This window comes from Podarcis tiliguerta, assembly GCF_965153285.1.
Source record: "Podarcis tiliguerta genome assembly, chromosome: 10".
In the NCBI taxonomy this organism is placed as follows: domain Eukaryota; kingdom Metazoa; phylum Chordata; class Lepidosauria; order Squamata; family Lacertidae; genus Podarcis; species Podarcis tiliguerta.
The window spans coordinates 48776601-48798100 of NC_139543.1; the positions used below are offsets into that span (position 1 = coordinate 48776601).

General features: G+C 42.5%; 1 protein-coding gene and 1 long non-coding RNA gene across 2 annotated transcripts in view; one reads left to right on the forward strand and one right to left on the reverse strand.

The window, feature by feature from the left end:
* Positions 1–21500, forward strand: part of LARGE1 (LARGE xylosyl- and glucuronyltransferase 1) — a 307888-nt gene that overhangs the window by 276313 nt on the left and 10075 nt on the right. Inside the window, exons 11-13 of the mRNA XM_083400742.1 lie at positions 3189–3352; positions 10680–10958; positions 20091–20237. Coding sequence (XP_083256868.1) covers positions 3189–3352; positions 10680–10958; positions 20091–20237 — 590 coding nt within the window. The remainder of the gene's footprint in view (positions 1–3188; positions 3353–10679; positions 10959–20090; positions 20238–21500) is intronic.
* Positions 18943–21500, reverse strand: part of LOC310658635 — a 43204-nt gene continuing 40646 nt past the window's right edge. Inside the window, exon 3 of the long non-coding RNA XR_014502390.1 lies at positions 18943–19257. This is a non-coding gene — a long non-coding RNA (uncharacterized lncRNA). The remainder of the gene's footprint in view (positions 19258–21500) is intronic.

The following is a 21500-nucleotide window of genomic DNA, read 5'->3' on the forward strand; positions in this document are numbered from 1 at the left end:
TGGTGCTTCAGGTTAATAACAGTTTCAGGTTAAGGACCTCCGGAGCGAATTAAGTACTTAACCTGAGGTACTACTGTAAATCGAAATCTTCTTACACTTCTTTATATCATGAACAGGAGTTACGAAGATGTTTGCCTAAACACAGCATTTAAAGGGCAAGTCAAATGCATAGGTTGGAACCTGCATTTCATTATAAATTTGGGTATATAACTAATATGTGTATAATTCGGCAAATTTGTTCATGTCCTGCCAGTTTTCTGGTCATGCATTGTAATTTAATAACGCTGTAGACACATTGAGGATCCGGACTAATTGCATGCATCTTTCACATAGATTAGGCTATAATTATTCAAAATATGAGTTGCATTATTACTTGCTCTTTGGCATAATTTAAAGAGAATACAAGGATCCTCTTCAGCAGAGTGAGCAGAAGCAGCGTCTGAGGCTTTAGGCCTTGAGTGGAAAAAGTTGCTGAGGTATTTGGAAGTTAAATGTGCTGAAGCCTAAGATACCAAGGAGGCACACAAACGCAGACATCTTAACTTTTATCAAACTTTATGATTTCTTGCTTATCTCTAGATCATTGAGAAACTGACTAGCATATTTGAAATTAGTAATACTCTGGTCAAAATGTATTGGCTTGTCATAAATTGTGTTCCGGAAACTTAAATGTGAAGCATGCCAATTAAAACTTTTGCAGACTTGGGTAGTATGGGGCTGGCTGGCAAGAGAGACCATGCAGGGCCAGCAGATGCGGCAACGACACACAGGCTTTCACTACATGTTGTTAATTACATTCCTTCTCCTGGATTTCATATGTGATGCCCTGATAATATTTGAGCATATGTGCTCCTTAAATGAGAAGTTCTCATTGAAAGACAGCACAAACTTTATAGTCAAGCTTGAACACTAATGAAAGGTTTCTGTTGGACAAAAATACATTTCTGGGCCACCATCTGCAGATCAAAGTGGGGGGTCATATATACAGCATCTGGCCAGCTTTGTATTGGAATTGTCCCTAAGAGACAATTCCTCCCTCTTTTTTTGCATCCTGGGCTCCTTTGAGAGGAAGGGCAGGATATAAATTTAATTAATTAATTAATATAATGTAACATTTCCCCTGTGGAAAGATGTTACATAAATATTAAACTTGCATTTGGTCCCCTTCTGGCTTCATCCCACCCCCGGTTAAAATACTAGGGCATGAAATGCGATCTTTCTTTATTCCATTCCTCAGCAGTAGTCAGAGACATAATTTAGTCCATAGTGCTATTCCATAGCTCATAATTAAGTTGTTATATCCTTTTATCTTAGAAGCCTGAAGTAATCTGATAATCACTCAGTGACTACCTAGATAATGGCTACTTTGCAATTACCAACTTATAGCTTGGCTATTTGTGAAATTAAAAAAAGAAGAAGATACTATGATATCTCGAAGGAGTGGTATGGTACAGCTCTTCTAACCATTTCTACTTAGGCTGATGAATAGAACTGATAAGGGGAGAATGCTAATGTCTTTCCATGGAAGGAAATTAAGATGTTTCATCTAGTCATTTCTGGCTTTATTTAAAATGTTATTTGTGCTTAGGGGGAATGAAATGAACGAGGGTGTGATGAACTGAGGTTTTCAGTGGTGAATGAAATGTAAGGTGATGGAGAATTTGTGCCCACAGTGGTAACTAGAGTAGGGCAGAAGAAGAGAGGAAGAGACACATGGAGACAAGGATTGGATAAAATCAGTCATCACTTTATAGACTACAGCTTTCATAATATCTGGGCATGGCCAATGGTGTGGTGGGTGGGGATGTCTGTGCAACTCAAAGACTTTTTTTAAAGGAAGATAAGGATGCATCTCTGGCCATCAGTTGATCATTTGATGACTGGAGAGAGGACAATAATCCCCCTGCTCGGCTGATCCACAGCTGAGAATGGGAAGAGGGGGTCTGTGCTGAATGTGTCTGCTGGTGGGTATGTCCTCTGTTCGTGCATGAGAAGGTGTGAGGTGACCACACCCACCACTGGCACGGGGCCCTTGGAAGGTTGGCCAAGAGCAAATGCAACCCCCAAACTATAATCAATTCTTCTTCTGTTTTGTTTGGTGAGCCATTTAGTCATGCATGAATTTTGATGGCTCTTCGAAAGAAAACATACCTGCAGCAGTAGGAACCCTTGATGTGTTTTTTCCAGAATGCCAATGGCATAGCTTTCAAGTACAGTGGTACCTCAGGTTACAGATGCTTCAGGTTACATACGCTTCAGGTTACAGACTCCGCTAACCCAGAAATAGTACCTTGGGTTAAGAACTTTGCTTCAGGATGAGAACAGAAATTGCCCAGTGGTGGCAGCGGGAGGCCTCATTAGCTAAAGTGGTACCTCAGGTTAAGAACAGTTTCAGGTTAAGAACGGACCTCCAGAATGAATTAAGTTCTTAACCTGAAGTACCACTGACAGAAACTGGAGTATCTGGTACACTGCCTAAAAGTAAGTCTTGTTATATCACTGCTGCAACAAGGCTGGATCCAGAACAGCATATACAGAGACAGAGGCAGAATTTTGCCAGCACAGATGTCTTCAGAAAGTTCATAGAAAGTAGTTCATAGAAGTTCATAGAAATACTTGTTGATATACATGTATTCCCCTGCCAGTGGTTAATCTTTAGCATCTCTCAAAAACCTTAGATGAGTTGTTGTTGTTGTTTCCCTATCCTGGCTAGTTTCCACTGACATACCCAGTGCTTCTGGAAGGGCTTTACTTTGCATGCAGATGGTTCCAGGTTCAATCCCTGGCATCTCCAGGTAGGGCTGGGAATGTTTCCTGTTTGAAAACCTGGAGAGTCACTACCCATGTGAACTACTGAATTAGCTGGACCAATGATCTGATTCAGTATAAGGCAACTTCCCATGTTCCTTTTAAAAAGTTTATTTGTGCTGATGGCCACTATAAAAATATATTTGGTTAATGAGTTCTGTAAGTTAATTATGCATTGTGTGAAGTAGGCCTTCTATTTCTTTTAGGGTCTGTAAGTGAGATGACTTTGGGGTCTGTGAGAAAGTTCATACATGCAATGAATGAAAGTGACAAGATGCTAGTGAGGTACCTAATCTTAACAAATGACAACCCTTCACTAAAAGAGGTTTAGTAATATATATGCTTGTGGTTTCCCCTCCACCACCCTACCCCCACTACAGCTCCAGAAACAGCTGTCTGAGTTGGATGAAGATGACCTGTGTTATGAGTTTAGACGGGAGCGTTTCACTGTCCATCGCACCCACTTGTATTTTTTACACTACGAGTATGAGTCTGCTCCAGACAACACTGATGTAACGCTGGTGGCTCAACTCTCAATGGACAGGTAAGAAATGCCATTTTATTATCCCACCAAGAAATCTGGAAAATGCAATTAGCACCCGCTAATGAGTTCAAGAAAATTTCACAAGGTCTTATGTCGGTGGGGAAAAGAACATTTGGGATTCACTGACAGTAAATGAGTGCCATTTTCTTTCCTTCTTGTGGAAAGCACCAACAGCTGTTTTGTACAGAAAGAGGGACATGATGAGTCAGAGACTTCAGTGCTCAGGTGCAGGGTAGGAAGTTACGACCCTGGAAATGGCCTGATCTACCCTATTGGTAGTTAACTGATCATCATCATCATCAGTTCCCCATGTTCAAAATGCTATGCAGGACAGGCAACATAAGCACAGCAATTCATACTTAATGAATTGACAATGCTGTATAACAATGGCAATCCAGCCATTATAGTTCATTTAAAATACAGCAAAAGTGTAAATGAGCGTAAAAAAACATGTGGTGAGTCAGGAAAGGAAAGAACCTAGATAACATTGATTGGTGACTCAAGCAGAGGGTTTTTGTTAGTTCTCCCTTACCTTCTGTACCTTGCTTTGCTGGGGATTTTACAAAATAGGTTCTTTGTTCTACAGCATATGTAGACCTCTCCATTTGGTCCATAAGGGTGTTTAGGCCAAGCCATGCCCACCCTGGTGCCATATATGATGTTAGGAGTGGGATAGTCAAAGGTGAGTCTTGGATTAAAGGGGTTTTGATGCTTGCAAAGCCTCTTGAGTCGTGCTTCTCAGGGGAGTAGTTCTTCTCAAGGAAAGAGGCACACTTGTACTGCAGGGGTGGAGGTGGAAATCAAGTTCTGGCCCACTAGCTAGATCCTCTTCCATGCTCCTGTCCTAGAGCTACCGCTGTCCTTGATAGCCCACGCTTTCTCTGTCTTGCTTTTGCTTTGGGCACACTCATAATTTTCTTTGAGCAGAAGCTGTATTGAGCTGGCAATTTTTATCCTGTCAAATTTGGTTTTTAAGCGGCTGCATCCCGAGAGCCTGGATAAACCCGGAATGTGCGTTCACAGAGATTTCGAGCAGCCTGTAAAATGTGCGTCACTTCTATTCAGAAACCAAGAGCATCTCATCTGAATTGCAACATCAGAACCCCCACATCTCAATACCTGAGGCCCTCCTTCCTCCCTGCTTTTGGTAGAGTTAGTTCTAGGAAGGAAGAGGCCCGTCTTCAAAAGAAGCAAGCAGTCAGCACTGCATTAGGCAGAGCACATACCTAGCAGAACATGAGGCATGTGTAACACCTCTGTCCCTCTAGTTGACTACACAGAAAGGTCAGTGTTCCTCCACAGGGAGACCCTAGGAACTTAGGCTGACTAAATGCATGCTGATTTGCTGTAGAAATGAGCATAAGCCCACAAAAACCACTGCACTGTTTGGCTGCTAGCTTATGCATCTAGCACATTCAGTCATCATTCGCCACGTTCACCAGCGCCTGTTCTATTGATTTTTAATTTGGAAAACATTTCTTGGGGTGGTGGGGTTTGGGGCTTTCATGCATGCCTTTTGAGTTAAACAAAGACGAAGAAAAGAATCTCACACAAATCCTGTGTGAATGCCACAATGAATTAGAGAAGGAAATGAGGCTGTGTATGTTTTCCCTCCAGGATTTTAATTCAAAGGAGCGAACTGCAGCTCAGCACTGTTTTGCTGGCAACAATGCAGCAGTTGAGCATCTGTTTCGCTTTTTTGGATCCATTCAGGGAACACGCTGTATTGATAGACAGGGATGCCCATCTTTATTCAGAAAGGAGAAAGCAATTGGCCTGACATGAGAAAAAAAATAATCTTTCCACGCACTGTTAGTAAGTTGTTGTTATTCATTGATTCGGGTTGGAGATTCTCTCTTTCAGCTAAAATCAATAAATAATATCCCTACCAAAGAAGCTTTTAGCCATTTTATTTCCTCTTGCACCTTTCAGTTGTTTTTCACTATCTGTTTTAAACTGTTTTCCTTTATTACATTCCTCCCACAACACTTGTATTGTGTGTTATTGTCATCGGCAAGGAGAGGTGCAAATACTAGTAATAGATGAGGCTATAGCATTTGTTCTTTCAGTGAATGCTGTGAAGAGAGTGGGCTAGATGCTTTGAAATGTCTCTCCTCGCCGCCATCCGTAGCAGAGCTATTTTGCAGTGCTCCTGCAGCACGATCCCTGGGAGTGTTGCTGCTCCCTGGTCAGTTGATGTCGCTGTGCTGGCCTCATCTAGAGAGCAAATCAGCAACATGCTAGGCCTATGGGGGCAATGCTTTGGGGTGCAGACCTGAGAGAAGACTTTCTCATTTTTCTAATCCTAAATTCAGTTTTCCACTTCTGCAACAGTTTGTGATTTAAAAAAAAAAAAAACAACCCCATGTAAATTATCAGCATTTAAGTGTGAATTTTTCCTAAAATACATGCCTGTATGCAGTTTTACGAAGTAATACTTCTTAATATAATGCATTTTTGTATCTTATTTTCACCGATATATACATTTTCATGCACATTTTACTCTAGTATATGCACTTCTGTACACATTGTTTTACTGGAGGACTGCATTGAAACATTTGGGAAGGTGTGAGTTTTGAAGGATGGACTGTGCTGTGGTTCCCAGATGGTTTCAAAAAATGCAGATTTGGTAGAGTCACCTATAAAGGCATGTTTAACCTACCCATTCCCGCGAGACACCATTGCTGCAAAATACCATTCCCCGAAGCAGCCATACTGTACCGCTGATCAGCTGTTGGGGAGGAGACAGAGTGTCAACTTGAATTCTTGCAGTCTGCAACAAATCTCTATGGCCCTCTCCACAAGCCCAGAGATGGTGGTTGCTGAATGATAGCATTTGGAGGACCAACAATCTGCCTAGGCATTGAATCGCCAAGCAGGCCAATAAAATACTAGCCAGGTAGTAACCCTATATCCTTCCACTCCCACAGGTAAACTTTTGCAGTATGTCAGACACCCTGAAAGGGCCCAGGGACCCTGCTAGACTTTTCCATGACCACATTGAAGCAATTGGGAGAGTTATCTGAAATCAGTTCCATCCATCTGTGCTGATTGTCTGCTTTTTGTTGCATAATAGGGAAGAGAAATCCCCTGTGCTTTTTACTGTATATTTTTTAACAGCCTCATATGTTTTATTTATGATTCCTATCACGGGCTAGCTAAAGCTTTGCACATACCTTTGGGGGTGTTTTTGTTTGTATCGATCCCTATTTCTAATTTAAGTGTGTGTTACACCCAATAATAACCATCATTTCAATAATAGATTAAAAAAAGGAGAAAATAATGATTCAGGTATAGACTAGCAAACGTAATCTCTGGTATCTAGGGAAGCAAAGCTTCTTGAATGTCATCAGGATCATTCAGAACTGCAGGGAAAAGCTATTAATGTTGAAATCAGAATTTATATTTGCCGGTTTGAACATGTTATTTCTTTCTGCTGCACAGCTTAGGAAAGATGGTGGGAGAAGAAAACAATTATTATTATTTTTGATTACTGTAATGAAGAAAAAAAGATTCTTTTGCCTCATATAAACATTAATAGGGAGGTTATAGTAGTAGGGATTTGGAAAATGCAGAAGAAAATCTAACTGCCATGTCTTGATATTTTAGGGGGATTGGGATTTGTTTTTTGAGTGGTTTCTCTGCTTTCTCTTTAGATTAATAAAATAAGAGGTTTGGTTTAGCAAACACTTATTCACATCCTTATGGCTGCTCTAGTTATTCTTGCTGCAGAGGATGAGGACCGTGACTAGGCAAGATTTAATTCAGCGATATATATGGAAAATGTTATGTTGTAGATTTAGGGGGACACCCCCCCCCCCCCAGAAAACCCTGAAATTTAATAATTGGTAGGATTTTGATTATTTGAAGGGGAGATTACAGGCCAGTGGGAAGATTGCAGGCTAAGCTTCCTATCCAAGCCAGGGCCTCACTTGGGATAGAGGCATTAACATGACAAAAGGTGTTGATGGCCCATCAAAGGGAATTCTTGGACCTGGACAGAGGTTGCAGTGGTGATGGGGAGGTGTTTGAGGTGTCAGGAAAAGAGAGTCTTTAGAGCAAGGTGTGCTGGGAAGAAGGAGGGAGAGAAAAGACTGGGATCCATCTTGGGCAGGCTGGTTGAAGGCTGGCTAGGAGAGATGTCTTTGACTCCAGGGCTGCACTGCTGCAAGTCCCTCTTGAAATGACCATGCTAAAGATCTGAAATCTCTCCATGCAGACTGAAGGTGTAAATAGGTGAATAAATCATATTTCTTAAAGCTATGGCAGTCTCTACCGTGTCTCAATTCTCCAAAGCAACACAGACCCTGGGTGAGTGCCTGGAACCCCCTGGTATCTTGCTACAGAAGTAAGGTAGCACCCAACTTCTGTAACAGCTATTGGCTTTACATTTGTTTTTCATTTTAATCTAAAACACCATTCAGCTACACATACAGAAGAACTTCCTTATGTGATAGAAGACTTCTGCATCCCACCACACTCTGCCCCTTTGGAGTGTGTTTACTTAGGATTCACACATGTAATCAGTGGCTAGTTTTCCTGAAAGAGGAAAAAAATAGTGGAGCCTCAAGTCACCCTTGAGAGCAGCCTGCCAGCAAGTTCAGTTGCCACAAATGCCATTCCCCAAACTTTTCACCTTCAGCTTGGCAACTGGAAGACCACAGGGATTTCCAGAGCTGAGATTAGGTTCACTGGTGGCCACTTACTGACCCCTGGGTAAAGATTAATTAATTTGCCTCAATCCATTCCAATGTTCACTTGCACTTTTGTCTGGTATTTTCCATTCTGCTGCAATTGTTTTAATTTTGCACAAGTGGTTCTTCTGTTTTGTCATCAGCTGGTGCATAAATATCCTTTTATTATACATATGTCATACAGCATGATAGACACACATATCTCAGCAATGTCTACAGATCAGTTATCTTATGTGTGTTCCATTTCAAAGTGGCCTTGTGGCACCTTAAAAACAAAGTGGGTCTGTGACTGAAATCCTAACCATGCAATCCAAACCATGTCTACTCAAAAGCAATCCCCATTGAATTCAATGAGGCTTACTCCAAGGCAAATGGAGTAGCATTGTAGCCTGTCTCCCTATCTTGATTCCATAGTTCAATATAAACTTGTCACCATGCACTGTTTTCCTCACTCGGACATCAGGGAGAGACAATTTAGCACCCTGTTGATATTTTGCTCTTTCTGTTCTAGATTGTATGGATTCCTGTTGACATATTAAACGTTTTACAGGCACTCATCTTCACTCAGTGCAATGCCACTTAATTACACATAGATCATTTAACTGCAACATTTTATTTCATAAATACATATTTTATACAGAAAATGGTTGCATGCATTTATCTGCTAAAACATAAAACTCAAGCTAATTTATGTTTTAAATGTTTATACTAAACATGATTTTGTTTTTGACAGCTTGAAATCTGTTTTTGTGCCATGTAGAAAAGAACAATAATGATGATGTGTTCCTTTGGTTTTTAAATTCACAGTACAAAGGGGATTGAATAGGTCTGTATAGGCTGCCACTAGCAAATAACTAGAAGTTATAAGTCAACAACTTCAGTGGGGGGATGAAATTTGCCTGGGGCTGGGGCAAGGACACTTAATATTTTAAAACAAAGATTTAGGGGATAGATGGAGGGTGAAAAATGAGCAGTAAAATCCAGTTGGTTCCCCCCTACTTTGACAAAGAGACTTTAATTGAGGAACACAGATGAAGTGTACAGATAGCAAAAGAGATCACGTCTTCCCATATTAAAATAGCCATAATGCATTCAATTTTTTAAAAATTCACAGTAAGAAGCGGATTTTAGTTCATGTTGACTGTCTCTAGCAACAAACAACTTATATGCAGTCAAAAAACAACACTTCTAAAAAAAAAGAAAATTGCTGAGGCACCTGTCAGGACAGCAGCAATTATACATCAATGAATATGTAAATAGTGTATATTGCAAAGCAATTTATGCATCTATTTAGGTATAATGTGAATATGTTAAAAAGAACTGAGGCAAGCATCATTCATAGCAAGAATCTGTGCCATGATGGGGGTCAAATGGGCAGGTGGAAAGAAATCCACTTGAAAGTCTAGTCTTGATTTCAAAAGATTCTTCTTACATCTCTACCCCAGCACATGCACATGATTTCAAAAAACAGACAGGCTTAAACTGCATTAACATCAGCAGGTAAGTACTTCAATTCTATGCAGACACATCAGTGTGGTTCTAGTTGCTATTGAACAATGATGAGTTAAAAAAACACAGTTGTTTTAAGGTTATCTGGGATTTTTAAAATTTTGTTTTTATTGTATGTTGTCTACAGTTGGAAAGGTAGTTCACAATTCTATAATATCATTATTATTACTGCAAACTCCACAGAGAAGCAAGAGCATCAAGGGGTGTTATTTGGAAAGAGCATTCTACCACTTTTTATCAAAGAGGGCAGAAGTTGTTACACTCTACCACAATCCCAAAGCATTTTCAAAGCATTAAAGAGCAACCAAGCCATCTGCATTCAACAGGAAAGTATGGCTGGCCAAATAAAAACTCAACAACACTATGGACACATCTAACTGTAGTTCACGGAGCTAAATAAGTGATAAACTGCCGGAATGAATGTTGAAACAGAAATTCAATATAAATTCAACTTCTTGTGAATTTACCACTTAATAACAACCAATAAATGTCCTAAGTAAATATTAGTAACCTAAGTAGGGCTCCCTGAAGTACTGCAGCTTCCCACAGCTGAGGAAAACATATATATATATAAAAGCAGCATAGCTAAACATTTCTTTCCTTAGCAGAAAATACAACAGCAATGAATGAAGCAATACAATGTAGTGGTAGGCACTTACTCTTGAGTATACCATTGCCTTTCCCAACCTGGATTGTTGAGGATTACAACTTCTGTCAGCTACTCAGCACAGTACCAGGTTGGGAAAGACGTAACAAACAATTACCTATTTTATTACTTAAATGGTTTCACTCTTTCAAAAGATTGAAGGTGATTTTTGCCTCTCCAATGATTCCATAGGCCCTCATCTGCTGCATCTCCCCCTTCCTTGTTCTCTGTGATGGGACAAAATCTTTAAAATTAATGTTTCTTTCATTCTAGAGAAGATGTAAAATGTACCAGTTTTTAGTTGGTCTTTGAAGCTCCCATTTCGGAGACGGATCTCCAAGTGATCTTTCGACTTCAAAGTATCAACATATGTGGAAATATTTGCATGGAGGTTACCCAGTACAAGAGTTTAAACAGAAAAGGGGGACATCCCAGTGGTAAAAAATTCCCTGTTCTAACCCTTCCTTTCTCATCTTAGACTCCAGATGCTTGAAGCTATCTGCAAACACTGGGAAGGACCAATCAGCTTGGCACTCTACCTTTCTGATGCAGAGGCACAGCAGTTTCTGCGCTACGCTCAAGGCTCTGAGGTCCTCATGAGCCGTCACAATGTTGGATACCACATAGTGTACAAGGAGGGCCAATTTTATCCAGTGAACCTCCTACGGAATGTGGCAATGAAACATATCAGCACGCCATACATGTTCCTGTCAGACATTGACTTCTTGCCTATGTATGGACTCTACGAGTACCTCAGGTAAGCACATGAATTGTTCTGACAGGGTCACAAGAGTCAAGCCATTGGTCCATCTAACTCAGTATTTTCTACAGTGACTGGAAGCAGCTCTCCAGGCTTTCAGAAAGAGAGTCTCTCTCGGCCCTACATTTCATTTCATTTATTACTTATTTTTATTAAATCTGCCACCCTTCATCCGTAGATCTCAGGACAGTTCATAACATAAAATTACAATATAAAAAAACACAAAATACATAAGAAAAATAAAAAACAACCCAAACCAATAATCTCCCCCTTCTGCAACACAATCAGCTAATGGCCTAGTTAAAGAAGAACGTCTTTGTCAGGCGATTAAAGATGTATAATGAAGGTGGCAGCTGAACCTCCCTGAGGAGAGCATTCCACAAACAGGGAGCTACTGCAGTAAAGGTCCATTCTCATGTCGATACTCTCCACAGAGGTGGAGCTAGTTGCTCCGGTACCCAGACCGGCAGACATGCTGTGCACCCAGGGGTGGGGCCATGGGGGCAGGGTGAGCATTCCAGGAGGTGAGATGCCCATGGGGGCGGAGCAAGCTGCCCATGAGGGGTGTAGCGAGCTGCCCATGTCGGGCTGCTTCCTGAGCGAGGGGTTAGAGGGAACCAAGCCGCTTTGCCAGCAGCCTTCCTCCCTTCTTTCTTCCTTTTGACAGCTCAGGGGAGGCTTCCCCCCCGCCAGAAGCAGCCTGGGAGCGGGGGGCAATGGTGTGCCGCCCACCCCCAACTCCCAAGCCTCCCCCAAGCTGTCAAGATGAAGGGAGAAGGGCGGAAGGCCGCCAGCAAGGTGGCTCAGCTCCACCCCTTCCTCCGACGGCTCATGGTAGGCTTGGGAGTAGCGGGCGGGCCGCACTGAATGTCACCCCCCCCCCCAGTGATGACACCTGGGGCAGACTGTCCCCCCTTCCTCTGCCCCTGACTCTCCAGACCTCTCATGGAAGAGGCACACAAAGAAGGGCCTCAGAGAATGCTCTCAGGGTAGGTTCATATAGAGAGAGGTGGTCCTTGAGGTATTGCGGTCCTGAGCTGTTTAAGGCTTTATAGGTAAAAAACAGCACTTAGAATTGGACCCGGAAACTAATTGGCAGCCAGTGCAGTCAGACCAGGATCCGCGTAATATGCTCGAACTGTCTTAAGCAATCTGCCCACCAAATTCTATACTAGCTGAAGTTTCTGAACCTTCAGAGGCAGCCCTGTGTGTAACACATTGTGGTCATCTAGCCTAGAGGTTACCAGAGCATAGACAACATAAGTTAGTCTATCCCTGTCCAGATAGGGGTGCAGCTGGGCTACCAGCCAAAGCTGATGGAAGGCAAACCATGCTACTGAGGATTTATTTATTCATTCATTCATTCATTCATAATGGGCACTTTGATAAAATATGTTGAAGTGGCTTGCAACATACAAAGTATAATAAAATCAGTTGATAAATCTCCTTAAAGCATAATTAAATTGCCCTGTGTCCCACCCATCCCGCAGCCACCAGGAAACAAGAATATTATAGAATATTCAATGCACTATCACACAGAACAGTTCGTGATAGTAGAAATGGTCAAACTTAAATATTACAAAACATGAAATTGTGTTCAAAATTTTGAATCTAGATAATATACTCCAAAGGGAGATTGTGAAAGTCTCTGCTGTGAGGCACTTTTAAACATAAAGATGCTCAAAAGCTATACTAAATGTACAATCACATCCTGAAATGGCATGGAAATGGACCGGGTGCCCCACAGGTCTCTCCCATCTCTGATATCTATTCTTCTAGGATGTCTTTAACAAGAGGGGATGTGAAAAATGTTATTGAAGTTGTTATCTCCCTGACATACTGTTAACCCAGCACTGTACCTTGAAAATGGAGCTGTGATCCAAGCAGGTTAGATAAGTGATTGAAAGATAAGATCTTGTCAAAGCAGAATAATTACTACACTGAACTTTGGAGGTGGGGGGAGTGACTTCAATGTGTACAGTAGTATAGCAATAAATATGAACAATTTGGGTTTCGTGGTCTTCAGACCTCTGCTCTATTTACATGGCTTCTCTTAATGAAGATTCCCCCCACACTTTACCTCCTTCCAATACATGGAACAAGGAGGACACCATGTGGTCAGAAAAAGGATCCAATATCCTTGATTTTCACGAGCTGCTTCTTTTAGAGAGGGATGTTGTTGTTTTTACCCAACTTTCACCAAACCCATTTTTACTCCTATCACATCTTCTTTTTCTGCCCATATCCATGTGATAGATTATTCTGATAGATACTTTCTATTCCTTATTTGCTGTCTGCAGTTTAGCTGAAAGTTTTATGAACCACTTCACTTTCTCCAGTTTTGGATTCCATGTTCCTGACCTTGGCTAAGGACAATGTGTGCATTCTCAAACTCAGCTGAGCAGAATCTACAGTCCTTGCAACAGGCCCTGCTCAGGAACTGTTGCAAATGCTTAGAGCCAGCATTTTCTGCATATTTGTGTGCAAGCACACACATGTTTATGTTGGCTCTGGAAAGTGAGAGGTGAGCTGTGTTTTGTGCCTTGCAGAGTCTTAGAAAAGTCTTCCAGTTCAAAGTGTTGAACAGGCAGACCAACTTACTGATTAGAAAATAGATACTGAATAGAAAAACCATCTAATTTTAGGAGTCCACGCTCCACTTTGGTTCTTTTCTGTCGCATCTTGAAATATAGTTATTACATGTCAATTTGTGACTGCTTATGCCCTAACATAGAAGAATTCCTTTCCCCTTATCATACCACTGGTGAAACAGTTCTGAGGGGGTAATATAAAATATATATTTGATGGGTTATTCTTGAACAATTAAGTTACACTTTGTCCACTGCTGGTGTGAGGAGGAAATTGGAAGCTCCTGCTTTCATTTTTAAACAGTTTGTTAGTTATGTCCACAATTTATATACTGCTGAACTATGATTGCCTCTAAGTGGTTTACAAGGACACAGCACAAAAATATGCAAATCAACATACACAAAATAGCATAACAAATACTGTGTTCAAAATATCATAGTGGATCCTAATACCACGAAATGAAATCCCTATTTGTCCTAGCCTAGCCTGATAGAAAAGTAAGGAACAATTCCACTTGAAAATAAACTCTATTATAATTCAATGATCTTTTACAATCTGGTTTGACTACATGGACTTACAAAGTTGTCTTCTACTAAGTCAGATCACTTTGCCATCCAGCCCAACAGGCAGCAGCTCTCTGAGGTCTCAGGCAGAGACCTTTTCCAGCTTCAGTCTTTTGCACTCTAGATCAGGGATGGAGAACTCTTCATGTGGTCCTCCATATGCTGTTGCACTCCAGCTCCCATCAGTAAGGTAAAGGTAAAGGGACCCCTGACCATTAGGTCCAGTCGTGGCCGACTCTGGGGTTGCGGCGCTCATCTTGCTTTATTGGCCGAGGGAGCCAGCATACAGCTTCCAGGTCATGTGGCCAGCATGACAAAGCCACTTCTGGCGAACCAGAGCAGCGCACGGAAACGCCATTTACCTTCCCCGCCGGAGCAGTATCTATTTATCTACTTGCACTTTGGCATGCTTTCGAATTGCTAGGTTGGCAGGAGCACAGACCGAGCAACGGGAGCTCACCCCGTCACGGGGATTCGAACCGCCGACCTTCTGATCGGCAAGCCCTAGGCTCTGTGGTTTAACCCACAGTGCCAGTACCAACCAGCAATTCCAGTGGTCAAGGATGATGGGACCTGTAGTCCAAAGACAAGTGGAGAACCTCAGGTTCCCATCCAATGTTGCAAATGCTGGAGGCTGAGTCACCACTTCACTGAGTCACTGCATAGTCATTATTATTGCTTATCGCTTCATCATTTAGCTCATGATCTGCAGTCTGGTCAGTACGTAGCTCTTTGTTGAAGGATTGTTACAAGCATGCCTTGGGATTGCAGGGGGCGTGTTGTTGTTTTGAAAAATCATAAATATTATTTTCCACATGCTCTTTCTTTGTCTTTAGAATGTGGGTGAAAAGTAGGTGCTGGAAAGCAGATATTTATGTCTGAAACCTGAACCAATCTGTTCAGGCATTGTATAGAAATAAATACGTAGCCTGCACAAATCTTTCTACTTCAAACACCCTGGCACATAATATAAATATATTAGAAGTACTGAGTCACACTTGAGTCAGCTTACGGAAGCACTACGTTTAATGCAAGTGCGATCGACCGAAACTGTCCTTAATTGAGCAAACTGGAAAGAAACGTCCACTAAATGAGTTTATATAGATCCTCAGCATGAAGCCTCAAATTCAGATATAATATCCTGAGTCTTAACATAGATCCTTTCCCATTATGAAGCTCGTATACTGTTGACATTCCAGTACTGCCTAGTAATGGAACCAGGCAGCTCTTCAGCCCAAGGAATAACAAAGTTCACATACTGCTCACTTCCCATTTCTGGGTGAGGCTTATCTTCCTTAGCTTACACCTCTCATTTTGGCACTTTGGACATAGAATCATAGAATTGTAGAGTTGGAAGGGACCCTGAGGATCATCTAGTCCAACCCCCTGCAATGCAGGAATGTGCAGCTGGATCGAACCTGCAACCTTGGCATAATCAGCACTATGCTCTAACCAACCAAGCTACCCAGTGAGTTGACATATCTGCATTGCAAAATTAGTTAGTCATTTACCACTTGCAACTGTCATGGCCTTGCCCTAAGAACCCTGAGAATTATAGTTGGGTGAGGGGCTAAGGATTCTCTTAGAGATTCCTGTCCCACTCTAGAACTGTGAGAACTTTTGGCTCAACTTCAGGGGAAGACGAAACTAAGCCTCTACCCTGTTTTGTTGATTGGAGGGTGGGACTGGGGTGGAGTTTGTGGGTGGCTTGTTAATAGCCACAGAGTAACTCATTATTTCTGAATTTTAGGGGGGGGGGGTCCTGATAGCTGCAGGAAATCACTTTTTGTATGGTAGCCATCATTTCCCACATTAACACACAATGTCTTCAGATGATGCAACATCTGAAGGCTCTGACAGGATCCTAGAGTCCTCCTTCCCAAAGCCTAGCTAGCGCTTGCCCAACATTGGGAAGGAGGAGGGAGGTCTCCAGGACCCAGCACCTCCCTTATCCAGCTTTTGGAAGGCACCATGAGGGCTGGGGTGGGTGTCAAATCTTGGTCTTGCATATTACCAAGGTCTGTCCCTGATCTGGGGCACTGTGGACAAAGCAAAATGGCAGGTGGGCTCTTGCCACAGGGTCTCTGTTGTTACTACTATGAGGGGAAGCAGGAAAAGGAAGGAAAGGAAGGGAAGGGAAGGGAAGGGAAGGGAAGGGAAGGGAAGGGAAGGGAAGAAGGAAGGAAGGAAGGAAGGAAGGAAGGAAGGAAGAAGTCAATGTCCCACATCTGCCAGTGGTGCTCACTGACAGATTCACCCACCCCAAGTTTGTTTAGCTCATCTAGATTATCACAATTTGTAGAACTTTAGGAGAGGAATAGTAGGGACTATATGGGAGAGTGGTCTATTGGGAACTTGGTCATGGCAGCAGCTGAAGTGGTTACCAGAAGAGGGACATGACCAACCTGCTCGCCACTGGAAACAAGGCTCAGGCTTCCACTGGTGCCAGTGCCGCACATCATGTGCATTTTAAAGCTATTCTCCACAGCTGTGTGGCTTATAGATGAGACACGTGGTTAGAGTAGCAATCTGAAGATCCAGCATTACTGCAGTCTTTCGGGAGCAGGGCAGAAATCAGAGCTATTGAATAATGCTGTGACCATAATCATCATCCATATGTTTCATGTACCAAGCATATTAAGAACATCCTAGTCATATACCTGTAGCCATTTGACTGCCACTCTAGTGGTACTTTGTCTCCCATTTCTTCTTAACCATTGGCTGCATCTTCCTTTTTACAAAGGACAAGAAAGGGGCAGGGCAGGGTCTTTTTATGCTACTAATGCAACAAAGGTCTTAACCCTTTCAAAGTATTCCCACAGTTCCAAAAACAACATCAAACACAAGGTGCTATTTCCAAAATACTACTTACACTGCCTACAGATGCTTTAGATCAGCCTTTCTCAACCTGTGGGTCCCCAGATGTTGTTGAACTACAACTCCCATCACACCTAGCTAGCAAGGCCAGAGCTCAGGGATGATGGGAGTTGTAGTCCAATAACATCTGGGGACCCACAGGTTGAGAACCGCTGCTAGATTAATGCTAAACTGGTGGAGAGCGGGTGCAGTAATAGTACTGCTAGGTAGAAGTGCCCACTCTTGTGATATGTTTGCTACAGCTGTTGTTTTGGCCATGCACGCAGACAGATCTTGCAGTGCCCTGATTTGCCATTTGGATCAACATAAGTCATCACACCGTGATCATTGTACAGTTGCAGTGAAGCTTCTGGGTGTCTGCTGGATCACCTGGAAAACTGATTCCCTGGAAATGTCCTGCAAAACCTATCAGCGCTTGTAGGAATCCAGTTCTGTCTCCTGTTTGCACAATAAGGCTGAGGGAAGCCTACAGTAATAGCAGAGAAAGTCAAGATAATGATCTACAGATTAGGCCAATATGAAAGCATTTTAACTAGTTTAGCCCCACTGCATTTAATGAGATGCAAATGGCTTCAGTGCACCTTCTTCCTGCTTCAGTACTTTGTGGGTCTTGCCAAGTTCTGTGCCAAATCTACAGAAGAAGGCACAAGTTAAAGCAGTGGGTGGAATCATTAAGAGTGTCACGAACGCTGAATAATTCTGGCAGCTGGAGGAGGCTGGTTGTAAAAGAACTTTCTATTTAGAAGCAGTTGCCTGGGTCAATTAGAATTGATGGAAGGTAGGGGGAGAAGAAATAGAGAAAAAGTACCCAAAACTTATAATGGGAAGCTGATAAAATTCAATAACCTTTGCACACTGACAAGGAAATTTGATGCAGACTCTTCAAACAACTTTCAGAAAAGTTTCCCAAGAGTTACCTCATTTTATGGAACATCCACACAGAGAGGCCTGAGGGGAAATCTTTGATTGGTAACTATTATGAAATCCCCAAAACTTAAAGTTTATTCAGACAATTTACTTCCCAACCCCACAGCAGATGTGACAGCACATCCTAGGATGTGGCTCCCTTTCATTTGTAATAATCAGAATCTTGAACTTGGAGCTCTTGAGTTTGCTAATATTTCCCTTGAAGGCTCACAGCAGTATCATAAACATCATTACAGTTAATCCTGTTAAGGGGAGCCAAATTTGACATAAGTGGAGAATGAGACTTTATTAAGGAAATGTTTTTTTAAAAAAAAAATTGATGCTGCACTGTTTCTTCTGACAACAGCAGTCAGACCCATGCAGATGTTCTGTCAGCCACCTGTGTGAGCAGAATATGTGTCTGTAATGTAATATATGTGGTGTACTGGTTAAAGTGTTGGACTAAGATTGGGGTGACCTGGTTTCAAATCTCCACTCAGCCATGAAGCTCAATAGGTGATCTTGGGCCTGTCACACTCCTTTTCTCTCAACTTAACCTACCTCCAGGGCTGCCCACTCATGAGGCAGAGTGAAGTAGCTGCTTTGGGTGGTGGAAACCCAAGAGGCAGTTCCCCTGCAGACACCTAGCCACTGCTGGCAGCAGGGAGAGCTCACTGAAATCTTGCAAGATATCACAACACACACAAGATCTCATGAGAATTCAGCAAGATCTTGCAACATTTCAGTGAGATCTCACCAGAAGCTGCCACTGCTGCCACCACCACTTCATGGGTGGCGCCGCACAACCCAGGTAAGGGAGGTGGCACTGTGCCACATTCCCATTTTGCCTCAGGTGGCAAAATGGGACACATCACCCTGCGTGCCTCACAGGGTTGTTGTGAGCATAGAATGGGGAGAGAAAGAACCATATGTGCCATCCTGAAGGAATTGTAGAATATAAACATAATGAATAAAATAAAATATCCCAATCTGCAGGAGTCATTTGAATGGCCATTCAAGAAGAAATAACTCAGTTGTTGAGCATGTGTTTTATAACAAGCCTTTTTTATTTATACTTCACCCATCTTCCAACATAATAAAAACACAGCAAAATGTCAAACATTTAAAACTTCTTGATACAGAGCTGCCTTCAGATGTCTTCGGAAAGTTGTGTAGTTGTTAATCTGTTTGACTTCTTGTCTCCAGTACCCTGAAGAAGACCATGAGATGTTCAAAAGTATACAAGAAAGTGATAGGCAACCCATGCTGTCTGCCCTCACAATCGACCTCCCTGAGTGAAGGTTTCCTTTCCAGCTGTTGCAATTAATATCCCACTAGCAGGCCTGTCTTCTTTGAAGAATCTGAGGAGAAACAGGGCAAAAGTCTTCAAGCAGGAATGAAGAATCTGTGACCTTCCAGACATTGTTGGAACTACAGCTTCCATCATTCCTGACCTTTGGCCATGGTGGCCGGGGCTGATGGAGAAGTCCAACAACATCTGGAGAGTCACAGGTTTAAAGATATCCAGACTATGGGGTTTGAGCTCAGACCCAAAGCAGTGGAGAATCATCTCACAATGTAGGACCTCAGGCATGAAATAACAGCTCAATGAGCTCCAGTTTTATTAACATACAAAATAAAGTTTGATTGGTAATCCCCGCCCCCCAACTGGGAGAGAAAACTGTACAAAGTAAATCTTGCGGAAATGACTCAGGAATTATTAGAGTGTAGAAATGTTGAACACTAATGCTTGTTTGTTGCTAATGTGACTTCCGCAGACCTCAGCAACTGACAAATTGTGTACTTTTAAAAATCCCAATGGCAAAATTATTAGTCTTCCTAACATTTCCTCTTTGAGCAGTGATTTTGCTAGTGCATGTGAGCTGTGTGGCAGAGCAGAAGCTTTGCATCTCTTCACAGGGGAAATATGGAAACCACTTTTTGGGCATAACAGGGATGCCTGGAGAATTGGAAGTACATCCCTCCGGTGATGCCTTTTTTCCACCACTTATCCGCAAAAGCTCCAAATGCAAATGAGAACTTGCAGTTTAGACAATGGGTGACTATAACACATGCAATGTACTCAGTGGGAGCTAATACCTCTCAACTGTATTTGTTCAGGTAAGTCTTTAAAAAGCTAATTAAAATTTTTGCTAATTGGTTTTGGTTTTTTCTTTTCATTTTTCTCCTCCAGGAAATCTGTTGTCCAACTGGACTTAGCCAATACAAAAAAGGCTCTCATTGTACCTGCTTTTGAGACCCTTCGCTATCGCCTCTCTTTTCCCAAGTCAAAAGCAGAGCTGTTGTCTATGTTGGACATGGGGACCCTCTTCACATTCAGGTACTGCATGCCTCTTTTTAAAAACAGCACCCAACCACTCACCCACAGTCAGGGAATACTAGCAAAGGCAAAGGGACCCCTGACCTTTAGGTCCAGTCATGGCTGACTCTGGGGTTGCAGTGCTCATCTTTGTTAAAAACATATAAAAGTTTGTGAAAACTCACTCCCATGCTTTATTGCAGTGACCCTCCCTAGTTGGACTACAAGGCCTATCCTTTATTATCATTGGCTATGCTGGTTGGAGGCTATAGCTTCCCCACCCTTTTTATTGCTTCATCTCAACCACCAAAACTCATCCCTTTTCCTGCAATATAGGAGGTTCTCCAGATGAGGGAGTCCATAACAATTGCACAGTGACCCCTGGGAATGCCTTTGTATTTTTCTTGTTCAAACTTGGTACAAACTTGGGAAGACTGTGAAGATCACTCAGCCTTAGTGATTTCAGTGGTGTATATACAGAACGAGATGTACACAAGAATGAAAAGTCCAAACCATATGGAGCTGCATAAATTGTACTGAATATGGAGCTTTAGCATTTGCCAGCACTGTTCTTTGCCAGTTAAAAGGTAAAGGGACCCCTGACCATTAGGTCTAGTCGTGGCTGACTCTGGGGTTGCGGCGCTCATCTCGCTTTATTGGCCGAGGGAGCCGGCGTACAGCTTCTGGGTCATGTGGCCAGCATGACTAAGCCGCTTCTGGCGAACCAGAGCAGCACACGGAAATGTCATTTACCTTCCCACCGGAGCGGTACCTATTTATCTACTTGCACTGTGTGCTTTCGAACTGCTAGGTTGGCAGGAGCAGGGACTGAGCAACAGGAGCTCACCCCGTCACGGGGATTCGAACCGCCAACCTTCTGATCGCCAAGTCCTAGGCTCTGTGGTTTAACCCACAGTTAGGTTGATACAAAATCTCATACTTCCATCATTTAAAAATGAATGAAGGGTTTTGCTTGGTTTGCATTACTAGGACCAGGCAATGGGATGAGTTAGTCTCTCCCAGTTGTGCCTGCCTGGGAATTTAGGACAACAGCAACAGAGGCTGGAGTATCAGGGAGGGGAGATTGCTGTCATCCTTGGGAATTCTGTATCCCTCTCCGGGCCTCTGAGCCAAGTGAGTACTGATTTGAAGTGTGTGTATCTTATGTTTGTCACTTGGGGCAAATGGAGGGTGCTATCACCAATTTGTGTACCACCCACCCCACTATCCTGAAGCCTCCCAAACAGAGTTTTTGCAGGTGGCCTTGGTCTTGGTGTTGGGGAC